Source organism: Salvelinus fontinalis, chromosome 7, assembly GCF_029448725.1.
Source record: "Salvelinus fontinalis isolate EN_2023a chromosome 7, ASM2944872v1, whole genome shotgun sequence".
In the NCBI taxonomy this organism is placed as follows: Eukaryota; Metazoa; Chordata; class Actinopteri; order Salmoniformes; family Salmonidae; genus Salvelinus; species Salvelinus fontinalis.
The window spans coordinates 42370792-42389278 of NC_074671.1; the positions used below are offsets into that span (position 1 = coordinate 42370792).

At 41.6% G+C, this 18487-nt stretch overlaps 1 protein-coding gene across 1 annotated transcript; it reads right to left on the bottom strand.

Moving 5' to 3' along the window:
- Positions 1 to 1526: 1526 nt before the first annotated feature.
- Positions 1527 to 18467, bottom strand: LOC129860065 (FAST kinase domain-containing protein 2, mitochondrial-like). Its single transcript, XM_055930406.1, has 6 exons — positions 18394 to 18467; positions 17985 to 18238; positions 14731 to 14902; positions 6463 to 7197; positions 2932 to 3046; positions 1527 to 2532 (listed from the first exon to the last, which is right to left on the bottom strand). The coding sequence occupies exons 1-4, from the start codon at positions 18465 to 18467 to the stop codon at positions 7014 to 7016; spliced, it is 684 nt and encodes a 227-aa protein (XP_055786381.1). The 3' UTR covers positions 1527 to 2532; positions 2932 to 3046; positions 6463 to 7013.
- Between the last annotated feature and the right edge of the window lie 20 nt (positions 18468 to 18487).

The window sequence follows — 18487 nt, forward strand, 5'->3', positions numbered from 1 at the left end:
CATCACAACTCTCACTAAAATGACTAGAATAACTACAGAGACCATCGTGTATTAGCTAATTACTCAACATAAAACATTTCTTAAAAATACACAGCGTGCAGCAGATGAAAGACACAGATCTTGTGAATCAAGACAATATTTCAGATTTTCTAAGTGTTTCACAGCGAAAACACAATATAGCGTTATATTAGCTTAGCACAATAGCGAACATTACACGCTATGATGAAACTGGCTCTTATGAGGAACGCCACAGGAAAGGAAGACCAAGAGTTACTGCATTACACGAACGTTTCTTCAAGTGCAGTCGTAAAAACCATCAAGCGCTATGATGAAACTGGCTCTTATGAGGAACGCCACAGGAAAGGAAGACCAAGAGTTACTGCATTACACGAACGTTTCTTCAAGTGCAGTCGTAAAAACCATCAAGCGCTATGATGAAACTGGCTCTTATGAGGAACGCCACAGGAAAGGAAGACCAAGAGTTACTGCTGCAGAGGATACGTTCATTAGAGTTAACTGCACCTCAGATTGCAACCCAAATAAATGCTTTACAGAGTTCAAAGTAACAGACACATCTCAACATAAACTATCCCAAGTAGACAGCGTGAATCAGGTCTTCGTGGTTGAATTGCTGCAAAGAAACCACTACTAAAGGACACCAATAATAAGAGACTTGATTGGGCAGAGAAACTCAAGCAATGGACATTAGACTGGTGGAAATCTGTCCTTTGGTCTGATGAGTCCAAATTTGAGATTTTTGGCTCCAACTGCCGTGTCTTTGAGGCGCAGAGTAGGTGAACGGATCATCTCCGCATGTGTGATTCCCACCATGAAGCATGGAGGAGTTGTGATGGTGTGGGGGTGCTTTGCTGGTGACACTGTCAGTGATTTATTTAGAATTCAAGGCACACTTACCCAGCACGGCTACCATAGCATTCTGCAGCAATACGCCATCCCATCTGGTTTGTGCTTAGTGGGACTATCATTTGTTTTTCAACAGGACAATGATCCAAAACACACCTCCAGGCTGTGCAAGGGCGTGACGGAATGCTGCGTCAGATGACCTGGCCTCCACAATCATCCGACCTCAACCCAATTGAGATGGCTTGGGATCAGTTGGACCACAGAGTGAAGGAAAAGCAGCCAACAAGTACTCAGCATATGTGGGAACTCCTTCAAGACTGCTGGAAAAGCATTCCTCATGAAGCTGGTTGAGAGAATGCCAAGAGTGTGCAAAGCTGCCATCAAGGCAAAGGGTGGCTACTTTGAAGAATCTCAAATATAAAATATATTTGGATTTTTTAAACACTTTTTTGGTTACTACATGATTCCATATGTATTAATTCATTGTTTTGATGTATTCACTATTATTCTACAGAACTATTATTCAATTATTCTACATAAGAACATTTTAAAAATAAAGAAAAGGCCTGGAATGAGTAGGTGTCCAAACTTTTGACTGGTACTGTATATAGTGGAAGACTGCTTCTATGACATTCTATTTTCAGTTTAAGTGACAGTCATGATTATAAGGCAATTTTTATTATAACATCAGTTCGCATAACTACCTCTACTCAACACATTTCAATGGCATCAATCTGAACAATTTCAGGCCCAATCCCAAATCAACCCCTAGACCCTCACCCTATGCACTTGAGATCTAAGAGGATTTAACGGGTGTAAGCAATTTGGTAATTCATTTCAACTGGCCCTCTGGTAGGCTAGGTTGAAGTTTCACGTTATTCCTTAAACCCATCAAATCATATCCAATCTCCACAGGGTGTAAGGTCTAGGGGTCCATTTAGGATTGGGCCTCACTTTTGGCAAGGCCACAGATTCATCTCAAGTGACAACTTATTCTAAACGAGACACACAAACCCAGTAGAAACATGGCTCTCTGTCTCAATAGTCTAGAGTAGCTTCTTCTCCTCATCTCCTTTCCTTCATCTGCACTGATTGGGCTGGTCAGTTCTTGCAGATCAGTGCAGATGAAGGAGGGGAGGTGAGGATATGAATTTAGACTATTTAGGAATAACCCATGCAAGGTATTAAGATGTTTAAAGTTATGTTATTTAACTTTAAAGTTACTTCAACAGGATTTAACTTACTTAAACTGGAACATTTACGCTCCAACACAGATTAACTCACAAATATGAGGAGCAATGACACAGATGGGAGTTGGTTCCCATTTACTTTTTAGTTAAATAGTGAGACATTATGCAGTTAACTGTATAGTCCAGACACTCACACAGAGATATTTTCGACAACAGTCCTCATGTAGTCAATTCAGTATACCAGCAGTTCCTGTGCAACGAATGACAGGACCGAAACAGGACCGGATCGTGACAAGACTGACCACAGAACCAGGCCTAGGTTCTCTTGACTGAATGAGCCATGTCCCCCCTCTCTCCATGTCCGTCTGTCTGTCATTTGATCGACTTTAGCAGGTCTCTCCTGTTCTGGAAAGATCCGTGTTCTGCGGAGCTCTGTTCTCTCCTCCTCGGACAGATAGTCCAGCTCGTGCTCCGACACCTAGCAATGGAGAGGGACGGGAAATAATGTATTTAGAAACGAGGGATGGGTAAAAGTGGGGGTACCTAGTAGGGGGCCTTGAAGTCAAGTCAAGTTCAAGATGGGCTCTGCAACATTATTTTAGTGTATTACAATGTCTCTCAAATGTACAAAGTTAAGAGTCATAAATAAGAATGCTAAACATGGCTCACATTTCACCTTATCAAAATAGGATGGCACATTTTCAGAAAAAAAATGGAAGAGTTTTAATCAGAAGACCATATCAAGTCAATCTTTATCAGGGACATTTGAGGGACATTTGTTTGTTAATAATAAAATACAAACAAGAGACAGTTAAGACACAATCACATTAGTGAGAGCTTAAAACAAGAGGCTACAACATTAGGGTGCAAGACTCACCACGACTGGGGTGTATCCTAGGATCGCCAAATGATGCATCTTGATAGCCTGGTTGCCATGGGGACGGGAGCTACCATAACAGAAAGAGATCGGGGGTACGCAGAATACTGCAATTCTACATCAGGGGGAGAGAATACAAGAATAGTTTGATCCTAATTTGGATAACATTAATATGACTGAAACAGTGATTGAATGCGTTTGAGTGGGAGCGACTACACCCTCAGATCTAATTCAGATTAACTGAATCGTATATTCCTGTAAATCTAACAGATGGTATTTGTTTCTTTCAAATACTTTAGCTCAATTGACTGAGCTTTCCTAGAGCCATGATATCAATGAAATAGTGAAGAAAGCAGGTACCATCGCACTCAATCTAAAATTTGAATAGTGTTTGTTTGGTGCATAAAGACAAACGAACAAGAGTCCCCCCAAAAAATCACACTTAATATTTTGGGACCAATTGGAATAGTCCCAAAGTGCAAAACAACCCTGTCCATATGACACGTCACATGGCTCGACATTAACGCTTGTCCTCGTCAGGGACGATAAAAAAAATATAAAAAATTTTATTTTTTCAAAGACCAAGAATATAGATTTAAATTGTCCGAATGGACAAGGGAAAAAAAATATCACACAAAAATCACAACATCAAACAATTACTCCGCTCAGAATTGGATCAGAGGCCAACATTGTATTATTCAAATCTATTGATCATATACATAAATAAAAGCCTACATGTCAATGTGTAGGTGACATGCATATTGGCTACAGCCTCATGTCCAAACCAATGCTGACGAGGAAGGCGCCAGAAAATGTAGCCAAACTTTAATGATACTTATATAAATATCGGCTAAACGCCAGTTATGTTTGACAAATATAGGCCTAATAAAGGATAATTAACATTAACGTCTAAAGCTTGATTATGTCGAATTACTCAAGGCACTGTTTGTTCAGATCAAATGGTCACAAGACCGGTGAGAGTGAAGGATAGTGCCTGTTGCGCACCACACATCACCCACCTTGCATCTGAGCGGAGGTTATGAAACTATTTAACCATAAACTTCATTGTATAAAACCGAGACGTTTTATGTCATTTTATGAAGCATGTCTTACGTTGTTTCAAAGAAGCCTTGCTAAAATACGACCATAGAAAGAGGGAATTCTTTTATAGCCTAAATACTTAATACTTAATATGTAATTGAAACCAGCATTATTCTCACAATAAATATCTCTCATATTTTATAGCCTAAATACTTAATATGTCATTGAAACCAGCATTATTCTCACATTCTATTGGTTTTCAAATCAATGTTATTATACTGTCCAGCAGCTATAGGCATAATCTTCGTCACATGAGTAACACATGCTAGTTGATGGATCTTTAGATCTCCATTTTCTTAATTTCTGTCACACGCTTTTGAGAATGGTGTTTTCACGCTAATTGCATTTTGGAACATTCGCACGTAGCCGACAGCCATGTGTGCATTGTTGAGTTTATACTGTATTATGAAGAAATAAAACTTTATCAAAATGTAAAGCTAAATGGTCTGATCTGTTGTATCAGCCTCATTGCCTTAAAAAAAAAATGATGTGCAGTGGTTGTATGAATTTTGGATCTGTCCTCCCAGAACACAATATTTTCAAATCAAATCAAATTGTATTTGTCACATGCGCCAAATACAACAGATGTAGACCTTACTGTGAAATGTTTACTTACAAGCCCTTAACCAAAAACGCAGTTCAAGAAATAGATTTAAGAAAATATTTACTAAATAGACTAAAGTAAAAATAAATAAATAATGTAAAACAATAATATAACAATAACGAAGCTATATACAGGGGTACCGAGTCAATGTGCAGGCATACAGTTTAGTCGAGGTAATTTGTACATGTAGGTTGGGGTAAAGTGACTATTCATAGATAATAATCCGTGAGTAGCTGCAGTGTAAAAACAAACAAAGGGGGGGGGGGGGGGGGGGGGCAATATAAATTGTCCGGGTGGCCATTTGATTAACTGTTCAGCAGTCTTATGGCTTGGGGGTAGAAGCAATATTAGCCACTGTCAATGTAACATACCGAAACAAAATGAACTATGCAAGACTTAGTATGCAAAACTAACTGTGCAAGAAATGTTCTTGTATATTGGAGTAGGATTTTCTTGTACATTGCACATTGGAGTAGGATTATATTTCATTGACAGTCACGACCCGTACTCTACACAAACCAGTGCGGCATAACCAATCAGAGCTGCAGTAGGCCTATTTGCAAATAGCCATTGTCATATATGGATCTGTGCCATTCACTTTGAACTGGACTGTGTTTACAGCATGAGCGTTAGCAAGTAGATGCGCTTGTTTTGAGATCAAAGCGAAAGTTGCATGTAGCCACCTGTGCACATTTGTTCATATTCTTTTTTAGTTAGTGAGTTATTAGCCCAGTTATAGCTCATTTCTGGTGTTGGATTCAGGGTAAACTTTGAACATTGTTATACGCATTAGCATAGTATATAAAGGAGACTGGTTTTTATGCCAGAGGTTAATGGTTCTCTGTAAAAAGACAGATGGCTTTGGAATGTGTTTGGTGGACGGGAGGAGGTCACAGGATTGCAATAGGCGAAGCGGATGGACATCTGTGGATTAGGCGAAGGATGGGTTGAGGTCAGGTCAGATCCCCTGAAGGGAGAAATTATGGTTTATTATCCTATTACCCTCTTCCTGTCAAACCATAAGATGTAAGATTGGAGAGAAGGAGGGGTGCCTAAAGTGGAGTATATATACTTGTAGTGGTGGGAACATGTCTTTGTCTGAATACAGCTGTGTCGACCCTTTGGGAAGAAATACACTTGGTTAAGCTTCTCTCGTGTCCGTGAGTTATTTAATCTGAAAAATTAGAACCTAACACTAGTCAACAATGGGTGAGTGGTTGTGTCCTACAAGAGCACAAAATGTGTGCATTTCTAGCCATCTTTGAAAAACGAGTAAGGTAAACAACTTTTTTTGTCTTAAAGGGGCAGTGTTGTAGTCAACAGGCAACGGGTAGCATAATTTGTCTGATTCTCTGTAATAATGGTACGGGAATAATAATGCATTTTATTTTGAAAAGTGGTTTCTTGCATCAAACAACAACATTCAGTCACCTCCTTGTCTGAAGGACTGGTGGATAAACAGGTTAATGTCAAGCCCTGCATGTTTTTTCCCCAAAAGTCTCATGGAATGTAGGCCTACAATGAACACCACACATTGGATGCTACTGTAAGCTGAATGATAGAACAGCTATTTCCATAATAAAACGTTTTGGGATGCATTTTTCTCCATAGTTTTTGATGGTAGGCCACTCTGGCAGACCTACATTTTGATCAAATATTAGTCTACTTGGCCGGGTACAGCCTGTGGTCACAGTAAACGCGCGCCGTAGGTTGCACAGAATTTTCACAACCTTCAAGTTTGCGCTCAGCAGACCTGAAATTTGCTCAGTGCCTAAAATAATTTAGAGGGAACATTGGGACCAAGCTAACAGTGAGGTCCTATTTACCTATGAAGTATAGGTCTTTGACCATCACACCCTCCTGTAGCAGCACTCCTGGGTGATGCTCTGCAGGGTCATAGACAGCCCTGGGTTAATGGACACGTCGTTAGGGGCTGGAGAGCCCAGTGCCTCGGGAGGGACGGTCAGGGGCTTAGGGAGAGAAGGTCGGTTCAGCCTGAGACAGAGGTCCACTATATGCAGCTTTTTTCCCCATCCCCTTCTGCAGCCACCCACCTGTACGGACATGGAGGACAAGGGGTCAGCTGGTTGGATAGGTTTAAGTAAGATGGTAATCGCATCCTCTTGCCTTCTTATTGGCTGGGTAGAAATATTGCCAAATTGCTTACACCCATTTCACTTCTTACAGGAGTAAGGGAGTAAGGGGTAGGGGATAGCAGTTCGATTTGGAATTCAGCATATCTGTATTATAATAATGTATAATAGATGTATAATAATGTTTAATAATGATGTATAAGAATTTTTTCTAAATCTAATTATTTGAAAATCTAATCAGATATGAGTATCTTAATTTAGGCTGACAATGCCTGTATCTTAATTTAGGCTGACAGTGCCTGCCCTCTGGCACTGATCTCCTCCAGTGTCTCCTGCTGCAGCAGCTGTTCCAGTGGGGTGGTGTGGAAGTGGCCCAGCAGACTCAGGCAGTAGAACACCTTCAGCAGCTCGCAGGCAGCCATCTTGGGCAGGTAGGACACCAACACGTGGGTCACGCCCACCAGGAACCTATGGCCAGGGAGAAACCAGTCAGGTCAAGAGAAACATATAGAGTTAGGTTGCATTCAGCGGGATAGCGTCTGTGCCACCAGTAAGTACAGATAGTAACGTTAGTATAAATCCCCCCGCACAGTCCCCACAGCCGGACAACTTTCTCATGGCTTCTGGAGGGAAATGCTGTAGGAATGCTCAACTGGTGTCGCTCATTCAGCCGACAGAAACTTTCAACTGGTTTTCCCCATTAAGTAGCGAGTCGGAGTCTGAGGCCGAGTCTTCTCGTCTCTACTCCTCCCGTTATGGGGTCTGAGACGCCGAAGGCTCCCACCATTAGCTCTGACAAATTGAAAACCCTAGTCATTGGCGACTCCATTACCCGCAGTATTAGACTTAAAACGAATCACCCAGCGATCATACACTGTTTACCAGGGGGCAGGGCGACCGACGTTAAGGCTAATCTGAAGATGGTGCTGGCTAAAGCTAAAACTGGCGAGTGTAGAGAGTATAGAGATATTGTTATCCACGTCGGCACCAACGATGTTAGGATGAAACAGTCAGAGGTCACCAAGCACAACATAGCTTCAGCATGTAAATCAGCTAGAAAGATGTGTCGGCATTGAGTAATTGTCTCTGGCCCCCTCCCAGTTAGGGGGAGTGACGAGCTCTACAGCAGAGTCTCACAACTCAATCGCTGGTTGAAAACTGTTTTCTGCCCCTCCCAAAAGATAGAATTTGTAGATAATTGGCCCTCTTTCTGGGACTCACCCACAAACAGGACCAAGCCTGACCTACTGAGGAGTGACGGACTCCATCCTAGCTGGAGGGGTGCTCTAATCTTATCTACCAACATAGACAGGGCTCTAACTCCTCTAGCTCCACAATGAAATAGGGTGCAGGCCAGGCAGCAGGCTGTTAGCCAAACCTGCCAGCTTAGTGGAGTCTGCCACTAGCATAGTCAGTGTAGTCAGCTCAGTCATCCCCATTGAGACTGTGTCTGTGCCTCGACCTAGGTTGGGCAAAACTAAACATGGCGGTGTTCGCCTTAGCAATCTCATTAGGATAAAGACCACCTCCATTCCTGCCATTATTGAAAGAGATCGTGATACCTCACATTTCAAAATAGGGTTACTTAATGTTAGATCCCTCACTTCAAAGGCAGTTATAGTCAACGAACTAATCACGGATCATAATCTTGATGTGATTGGCCTGACTGAAACATGTCTTAAGCCTGATGAATTTACTGTGTTAAATGAGGCCTCACCTCCTGGTTACACTAGTGACCATATCCCCCGTGCATCACGTAAAGGCGGAGGTGTTGCTAACATTTACGATAGCAAATTTCAATTTACAAAAAAAAAAAATACGTTTTCGTCTTTTGAGCTTCTAGTCATGAAATCTATGCAGCCTACTCAATCACTTTATATAGCTACTGTTTACAGGCCTCCTGGGCCATATACAGCGTTCCTCTCTGAGTTCCCTGAATTCCTATCGGACCTTGTAGTCATAGCAGATCATATTCTAATTTTTGGTGATTTTAATATTCATATGGAGAAGTCCACAGACACACTCCAAAAGGCTTCCGGAGCCATCATCGACTCAGTGGGTTTTGTCCAACATGTCTCTGGACCTACTCACTGCCACACAGTCATACTCTGGACCTAGTTTTGTCCCATGGAATAAATGTTGTAGATCTTAATGTTTTTCCTCATAATCCTGGACTATCGGACCACCATTTTATTACGTTTGCAATCGCAACAAATAATCTGCTCAGACCCCAACCAAGGAGCATCAAAAGTCGTGCTATAAATTCTCAGACAACACAAAAATTCCTTGATGCCCTTCCAGACTCCTTCTGCCTACCCAAGGACGTCAGAGGACAAAAATCAGTTAACCACCTAACTGAGGAACTCAATTTAACCTTGCGCAATACCCTAGATGCAGTTGCACCCCTAAAAACGAAAAACAATTGCCATAAGACACTAGCTCCCTGGTATACAGAAAATACCCGAGCTCTGAAGCAAGCTTCCAGAAAATTGGAACGGAAATGGCGCCACACCAAACTGGAAGTCTTCCGACTAACCTATAAAGACAGTACCGTGCAGTATCGAAGAGCCCTCACTGCTGCTCGATCATCCTACTTTTCCAACTTAATTGAGGAAAATAAGAACAATCCAAAATTTATTTTTGATACTGTTGCAAAGCTAACTAAAAAGCAGCATTCCCCAAGAGAGGATGGCTTTCACTTCAGCAGTAATAAATTCATGAACTTCTTTGAGGAAAAGATCATGATCATTAGAAAGCAAATTTCGGACTCCTCTTTAAATCTGCGTATTCCTCCAGGGCTTAGCTGTCCTGGATCTGCACAGCTCTGCCAGGGCCTGGGATCGGGAGAGACACTTAATTGTTTTAGTACTATATCTCTTGACACAATGATGAAAATAATCATGGCCTCTAAACCTTCAAGATGCATACTGGATCCTATTCCAACTAAACTACTGAAAGAGCTGCTTCATGTGCTTGGCCCTCCTATGTTGAACATAATAAACGGCTCTCTATCCACCGGATGTGTACCAAACTCACTAAAAGTGGCAGTAATAAAGCCTCTCTTGAAAAAGCCAAACCTTGACCCGGAAAATATAAAAAACTATCGGCCTATATCGAATCTTCCATTCCTCTCAAAAATTTTAGAAAAAGCTGTTGCGCAGCAACTCACTGCCTTCCTGAAGACAAACAATGTATACGAAACGCTTCAGTCTGGTTTTAGACCCCATCATAGCACTGAGACTGCACTTGTGAAGGTGGTAAATGACCTTTTAATGGCGTCAGACCGAGGCTCTGCATCTGTCCTCGTGCTACTAGACCTTAGTGCTGCCTTTGACACCATCGATCACCACATTCTTTTGGAGAGACTGGAAACCCAAATTGGTCTACACGGACAAGTTCTGGCCTGGTTTAGATCTTATCTGTCGGAAAGATATCAGTTTGTCTCTGTGAATGGTTTGTCCTCTGACAAATCAACTGTACATTTCGGTGTTCCTCAAGGTTCCGTTTTAGGACCACTATTGTTTTCACTATATATTTTACCTCTTGGGGATGTTATTCGAAAACATAATGTTAACCTGTTTGGCTCTGGCGTTTCGCTAGCGGAACTCCTCCCACATTCCACTGAAAAGGCAGAGCGCGAAATTCAAAAGATATTTTTTAGAAATATTTAACTTTCACACATTAACAAGTCCAATACAGCAAATGAAAGATATACATCTTGTGAATCCAGTCAACATGTCCGATTTTTAAAATGTTTTACAGCGAAAACACCACACATATTTATGTTAGCTCACCACCAAATACAAAAAAGGACAGACATTTTTCACAGCACATGTAGGATGCACAAAGCCAACCTAACTAACCAAGAACCAACCAAACTAACCAAGAAACAACTTCATCAGATGACAGTCTTATAACATGTTATACAATAAATCTATGTTTTGTTCGAAAAATGTGCATATTTGAGGTATAAATCAGTTTTACATTTTAGCTACCATCACAGCTACCGTCACAAATAGGACCGAAGCAGCCAGAGTAATTACAGACACCAACGTCAAATACCTAAATACTCATCATAAAACATTTCTGAAAAATCGATGGTGTACAGCAAATTATAGACAAACATCTTGTGAATCCAGCCAATATTTCCGATTTATTAAGTGTTTTACAGCGAAAACACAATATAGCATTATATTAGCTTACTACAATAGCCTACCACACTACCGCATTCATTCATCAAGGCACGTTAGCGATAGCAATAGGCACGTTAGCGATAGCGAATAAACCAGCAAAAGATATATAATTTTTGACTAACCTTGATAAGCTTCATCAGATGACAGTCCTATAACATCAGGTTATACATACACTTATGTTTTGTTCGAAAATGTGCATATTTAGAGCTGAAATCAGTGGTTATACATTGTGCTAACGTAGCATCTTTTTCCCACAACGTCCGGATATTTTTCTGACACGTTTTCTGACACACATATTCTGACCAAATAACTATTCATAAACATAACTAAAAATGTTGTATAGGAAATGATAGATACACTAGTTCTTAATGCAATCAACGACAGATATATGAAATAACATCATAAAATGGGTCCTACTTTTGCTGATCTTCCATCAGAATGTTGTACAAGGGGTCCTTTGTCCAGAACAATCGTTGTTTGGTTTTAGAACGGCCTTTTTCCCTCTCGATTTAGCAAGCACACTTGCCAAGTGGCGCGAATCTCTCCATCGTCAACAAACTCAGAGAATGGAACACGGCAAAACTCCCGAAAAAAATTCAATAATCTGATTAAACTATATTGAAAAAACATACTTTACGCTGATATTGTCACATGTATCAAATAAAATCAAAGCCGGAGATATTAGTCGTCCATAACGACAGCTTATCAGAAGGCAAATCCAGGTCCCTTCTCGCGCTCTCCAGAAAACAGGAAACTGGTGACACGTCATGCCAAAAGCTATTATTCGACCCCAGATCAAGTTACACACACAATTTCTTCTCTCACTGCTTGTCGACATCTAGTGGAAGACGTATGAAGTGCATCTAAACTAATAAATATCAAGGACTTTAATAGGCAGGCCCTAGAACAGTGCATCGATTTCAGATTTTCCACTTCCTGTTAGGAAGTTTGCTGCAAAAGGAGTTCTGTTTTACTCACAGATATAATTCAAACCGTTTTAGAAACTAGAGAGTGTTTTCTATCTAATAGTAATAATAATAATATGCATATTGTACGAGCACGAATTGAGTACGAGGCCGTTTAAATTGGGCACGATTTTCCCCCAAAGTGAAAACAGCGCCCTCTGTCCTCAACAGGTTAACTTTCACTGCTATGCGGATGACACACAGCTGTACATTTCAATGAAACATGGCGAAGCCCCAAAATTGCCCTCGCTAGAAGCCTGTGTTTCAGACATAAGGAAGTGGATGGCTGAAAACTTTCTACTTTTAAACTCGGACAAAACAGAGATGCTTGTTCTAGGTCCCAAGAAACAAAGAGATCTTCTGTTAAATCTGACAATTAATCTTGATGGCTGTAAAGTCGTCTCAAATAAAACTGTGAAGGACCTCGGCGTTACTCTTGGCCCTGATCTCTCTTTTGACGAACATATCAAGACTGTTTCAAGGACAGCTTTTTTCCATCTACGTAACATTGCAAAAAGCAGACATTTTCTGTCCAAAAAATGATGCAGAAAAATTAATCCACGCATTTTTTACTTCTAGGTTAGACTACTGCAATGCTCTACTTTCCGGCTACCCGGATAAAGCACTAAATAAACTTCAGTTAGTGCTAAATACGGCTGCTAGAATCCTGACTAGAACCAAGAAATTTGATCATATTACTCCAGTGCTAGCTTCCCTACACTGGCTTCCTGTTAAGGCAAGGGCTGATTTCAAGGTTTTACTGTTAACCTATAAAGTGTTACATGGGCTTGCTCCTACCTATCTTTCCGAGTTGATCCTGCCATACATACCTACACGTACGCTACGGTCACAAGACGCAGGCCTCCTAATTGTCCCTAGAATTTCTAAGCAAACAGCTGGAGGCAGGGCTTTCTCCTATAGATCTCCATTTTTATGGAACGGTCTGCCTACCCATGTGAGAGACGCAGACTCAGTCTCAACCTTTAAGTCTTTACTGAAGACTTATCTCTTCAGTAGGTCATATGATTGAGTGTAGTCTGGCCCAGGAGTGTGAAGGTGAACGGAAAGGCTCTGGAGCAACGAACCGCCCTTGCTGTCTCTGCCTGGCCGGTTCCCCTCTCTCCACTGGGATTCTCTGCCTCTAACCCTATTACAGGGGCTGAGTCACTGGCTTACTGGTGCTCTTTCATGCCGTCCCTAGGAGGGGTGCGTCACTTGAGTGGGTTGAGTTACTGACGTGATCTTCCTGTCTGGGTTGGCGCCCCCCCTTAGTTTGTGCTGTGGTGGAGATCTTTGTAGGCTATACTCGGCCTTGTCTCAGGATTGTAAGTTGGTGGTTGAAGATATCTCTCTAGTGGTGCCCTCCTGTTTGGCCCTGTCCGGGGGTATCATCGGATGGGGCCACAGTGTCTCCTGAACCCTCCTGTCTCAGCCTCCAGTATTTATGCTGCAGTAGTTTATGTGTCGGGGGGCTAGGGTCAGTTGGTTATATCTGGAGTACTTCTCCTGTCTTATCCAGTGTCCTGTGTGAATTTAAGTATGCTCTCTCTAATTCTCTCCTTCTCTCTTTCTTTCTCTCTCTCTGAGAACCTGAGCCCTAGGACCATACGTCAGGACTACCGGGCATGATGACTCCTTGCTGTCCCCAGTCCACCTGGCCTTGCTGCTGTTCCAGTTTCAACTGTTCTGCCTGCGGTTATGGAACCCCTACCTGTCCCAGAACTGCTGCTTTCAACTCTTAATGATCGGCTATGAAAAGCCAACTGACATTTATTCCTGATTATTATTTGACCATGGTTGTCATTTATGAACATTTTGAAAATCTTGGCTCTCTCTAATTCTCTCCTTCTCTCTTTCTTTCTCTCTCTCGGTGGACCTGAGCCCTAGGACCATACGTCAGGACTACCGGGCATGATGACTCCTTGCTGTCCCCAGTCCACCTGGCCTTGCTGCTATTCCAGTTTCAACTGTTCTGCCTGCGGTTATGGAACCCCTACCTGTCCCAGACCTGCTGTTTTCAACTCTTAATGATCGGCTATGAAAAGCCAACTGACATTTATTCCTGATTATTATTTGACCATGCTTGTCACTTATGAACATTTTGAACATCTTGGCCATGTTCTGTTATAATCTCCACCCGGCACAGCCAGAAGAGGACTGGCCACCCCTCATAGCCTGGTTCCTCTCTAGGTTTCTTCCTAGGTTTTGGCCTTTCTAGGGAGTTTTTCCTAGCCACCGTGCTTCTACACCTGCATTGCTTGCTGTTTGGGGTTTTTCGGCTGGGTTTCTGTACAGCACTTCGAGATATTAGCTGATGTACGAAGGGCTATAGAAAATAAACTTGATTTGATATATTTGTGTTATGCGACTGTTATGTGGCTGCTTTGAATATTGATTGCCAACCGATCTCCATTTACAAATACAGCTGTAGCTGTGCACACTGCAAAAGTGCTATATAGTAGGAAGCAGAGATTACTGTCGGTTCCATCAAAATGTAGCCTTGCTTACTCTGTTTCTTGCGGTAACTATTGATCTGTAAGTAACTGAATAAGTGAGATACATAGTTTCCACCCTACTGCTTCAACTTTCACCAACCTAGTCGAATCAGTAAATACTGTATCTTAAGGTGGGAACAATGGAAGCCTGCATTTAAGGTATTCGAACAGGGTCTAGGCCTCTGTAAGTACAGATAGCCATTCTTTAACTTCGCACATTAAGGTAATGCAGAGAAGAGGGAGGAGGGAAACGGAGATGGTATGGCGAGTTAGAGACCATAGAAATAAAAATGTCAGCAATGTCATTCTATTTCTATGGTACATTCTAATTCTATGGTGGAGACTCACGGCTCTCTGTAGCCCTGTAGGTTGTGGTTTAGGGACGAGTAGGTCTTCAGCACGCTGAGGACGTCTTTGAGCCCCAGGGCGTCCGGGCTCATGGTCACTCTCTCTGCGAAGGCGTCCAACATGGCCGTGGGGCAGAACGCTAGATCCTCAAACGCTGACAGGAAGAGAATCACTTACAATCGACAGAACATGTTAGACGAGAAGAGTGTTAGAGGAGGGGAGTAATCTTACGACTTCAAACACAGACTCTTAGGGATCAATATCACCACTGAACAGTATTCTAGGTGCTAGAAGCTATGGGAATCTTATCAAAGGCCGGTGTATCAGAAACAGTGCTCCCATGCTGCATAAATCTATGTAACTGTATTAGGGTTGGGCGATGTCAACCTTTTCCCCATCGTGATTATGCACTCCTAAAACATTGTGCTATACGATGGTATCACACCCTATTGGCCAACCGCCCCCTCCCCATGATAAAAAAGAAGCGAGCACAAGCTTGCATGCTAAGGGAGGGATGAGATCAATCCTGACATTGAGATCAATCCCGACATTGGCAAAATATATTTAGTGGAGCTAAATCATTTCTAGTAGCCTATTCCTCTCAGGTGGAGCTGTGGCATGAAAGAGGTGGGCGGGCATGTCTGTGTGTGCTGAAGCGTGCAGATGGAGCAGGTGACAGTCAACATCATGGGCTGCTGAGCAAGCAACTCTGCTGTCCTTAAAACTGCATAATTATAAACTGATTCACATTTTTCATAATCCTCCTCTCTTATTAGGCCTAGGCTACTATGAGTTTAAGGTAGGTTGCACATTCAAATAAAAATATATTTGTCACATGCGCCGAATACAACAGGTAGACCTTACAGTGAAATGCTTACTTACAAGCCCTTAACCAGCGATGCAGTTTTAAGAAAATACCTAAAACAAATTAAAGTTAAAAAAAAGTAAGAGATAAGAAAAACAAATAATTAAAGAGCAGCAGTAAATAACAATAGCGGGGCTATATACATGGGGTACCGGTACAGAGTCAATGTGTCAATGTGCGGGGGCACCGGTGTCGAGGTAATTGAGATAATTATGTACATGCAGGTAGGGTTGTTAAAGTGGCTATGCATAGATAATAACAGAGAGTAGTAGCAGCGTGGGGGGTGCAAATAGTCTGGGTAGCCATTTGATTAGCTGTTCAGGAGTCTTATGCCTTGGGGGTAGAAGCTGTTGCTAGAATAATATGGAAATAGGCCTAGGCCAACTAGGCTACAGATCGTTTTCTTTCACAAGCTTTCCTCAGCGGTAGCCTCAGTTTTCTTTAAATTTCTAACTCGATTTTTCCATCTTGGTATTGTTTGCACAATTTCACTTCTTGTGGTCTGAAATATAAATTTGTCATTCAAAATAAAGTTGTGATTGAGAAAAGCATAGACTCCAACTTACATAATTGTTCACATTTAAAAGCAGAAACTTTAGGACAAACACTATTAGAATATTTGGTAAATACTTTTCATAACTCTAATTGGTCTTAATGCTTTTATGATATTTAAATTAGTAGGATTAGACTTTTGACAGTTTGGTTCACAATGGCAAAGATGGATTTTTTTTTACAACCTTGCATGCATGCATTATTTCTGTTACATAATACATTGATCAACTAAGTTTTGTTCAAATTTCTCATTAAATGTTTACATCTTGCTATTGTTTCTCCTCTCTCAATATTACGTTAGGCCTACCATATTTGTAGGTTATTCAAAAACAATTTACAACTTTCTGAGATGATCTAACAGAGTTGTAGGCTAATTGTTTGATCATGAAATAGAGCGGCTGGAGAAATCATCCGCTACTGGAGAGAGAAAAAACTAAAACATTTTATGACGGGACATTTAGCGCTGCTTTGGTGAAACTTAAAAATGTCTACATTGTTCTCTTGCATTCTGTAAATATAACATGAATTGAAATAGGCTATAGCAAATAAGAATATAGGCAATATTACATTTACATTTAAGTCATTTAGCAGACGCTCTTATCCAGAGCGACTTACAAATTGGTGCATTCACCTTATGATATCCAGTGGAACAACCACTTTACAATAGTGCATCTAAATCTTTTAAGGGGGGGGGGGGGGTTAGAAGGATTACTTTATCCTATCCTAGGTATTCCTTAAAGAGGTGGGGTTTCAGGTGTCTCCGGAAGGTGGTGATTGACTCCGCTGACCTGGCGTCGTGAGGGAGTTTGTTCCACCATTGGGGTGCCAGAGCAGCGAACAGTTTTGACTGGGCTGAGCGGGAACTGTACTTCCTCAGAGGTAGGGAGGCGAGCAGGCCAGAGGTGGATGAATATTACTCGAAATCGTGTAGCTAAGGGGGTAAGCAGTATAGTATTAGTATATATAGTGTAGTATAGAATACTGTAGTATGGTCAATTATACCATAGTATACAGTAGTATAGTATAGTACACAGAAGGGCTGAGCGATATGGCCAAAATCTCATATCCGATATAGGTATTTTCATATCCTGATAACGATACACATCACGATATAAATTGAATTAATAAATAGTTTATATAAAATGACCACATGTAAAGGCTTATTTCTTATTACATTTTGAATTAAACTCAACAAATAAAAGGTACTTACTCATATTTTATCATTTCTCCTTTTATTTAGAACCTTTGTGCAAATTTTCAATTAAGCATGTAACAAAATATAATATATCAAGGTATAAAATCTAAAAAGGTAAATAGAAAACACTTCAACTATAGTTGCAAACAAAATAAAAATATATTTTAGGCCTATATTTATTTTGTTTGCAACTATAGTTGAAGAGTATTTTTGGGGAGGCTTACCTGTTTTGCATGTTATTTTGGAATGAATATGTGTCACATATCAATTTACATTTGGTACCTTGGGTCGAGTGTTAGCACCAAATCACGAACCCCCCGTTTCTCGACCATGTAAATTGGGGCCATGTCTTTGCAGATGTAAATTGTAACGGCAGCAGTTATCTCCTTTCATCTTCGTAATTCTTTGCCGTATGGTGTGCCGCGGGCAAAAGCCTCCTGCAACGTCTGAGTCGGGGGTTTGTTTTGAGCACTCAACTGTACTTTTTTGGGTCTCATCCGTAGACTCTCTCCGTACTGTTTCACATGATTCTTGCGTACTGGTAATAGAGATTAGTGGTGTTTGTTTGAGCCTGTTGTCGTGACCGGCCTGCGGCATATTTGGCAGAGGGCGGTTTTCTGGTCCATGTCAGACTTTTCATACCCAAACCACGGCCATGCGACCGAAGTAGCCCCTCTTTCAGGTACGAGCTCCATGTGTCACGTTCACTCTCCTCCATGTTTGTTTGTGTTGCAAAAGACCTTCCACACCGCACGCAGTCAGAGATGGCGGTGAACAGGGCCACGTCTCTGTAGTGCAGCTCCTTATAGGCCCTCAGCACATCCACCAGGCGGTTGAAGGGGACTCCGTGGACGTGCTCTGTGATGCAGGAGTGAGGAAGATAAGAGTACAGTAGTCTTTCACATAAAAAATAGTTGCACCATTAGTTGGGAATGATGAGCCGCCACACTTATAACTGATCCTGTGAAACAAACACATTAGGCAGAGTACAGTGGTTTACGTCCACTGGTTTCCAGTCAGTCAAGTCTGGCATGTAGGATTTGTGTCTCACCTGCAATCTTTCTGCTGCAAGACGGCCAACAGTGGCTTGAGACAGAAGCCCATGGAGGCCAGCGTAGTGATCATATGGGAGTTCGGAAGAGTGA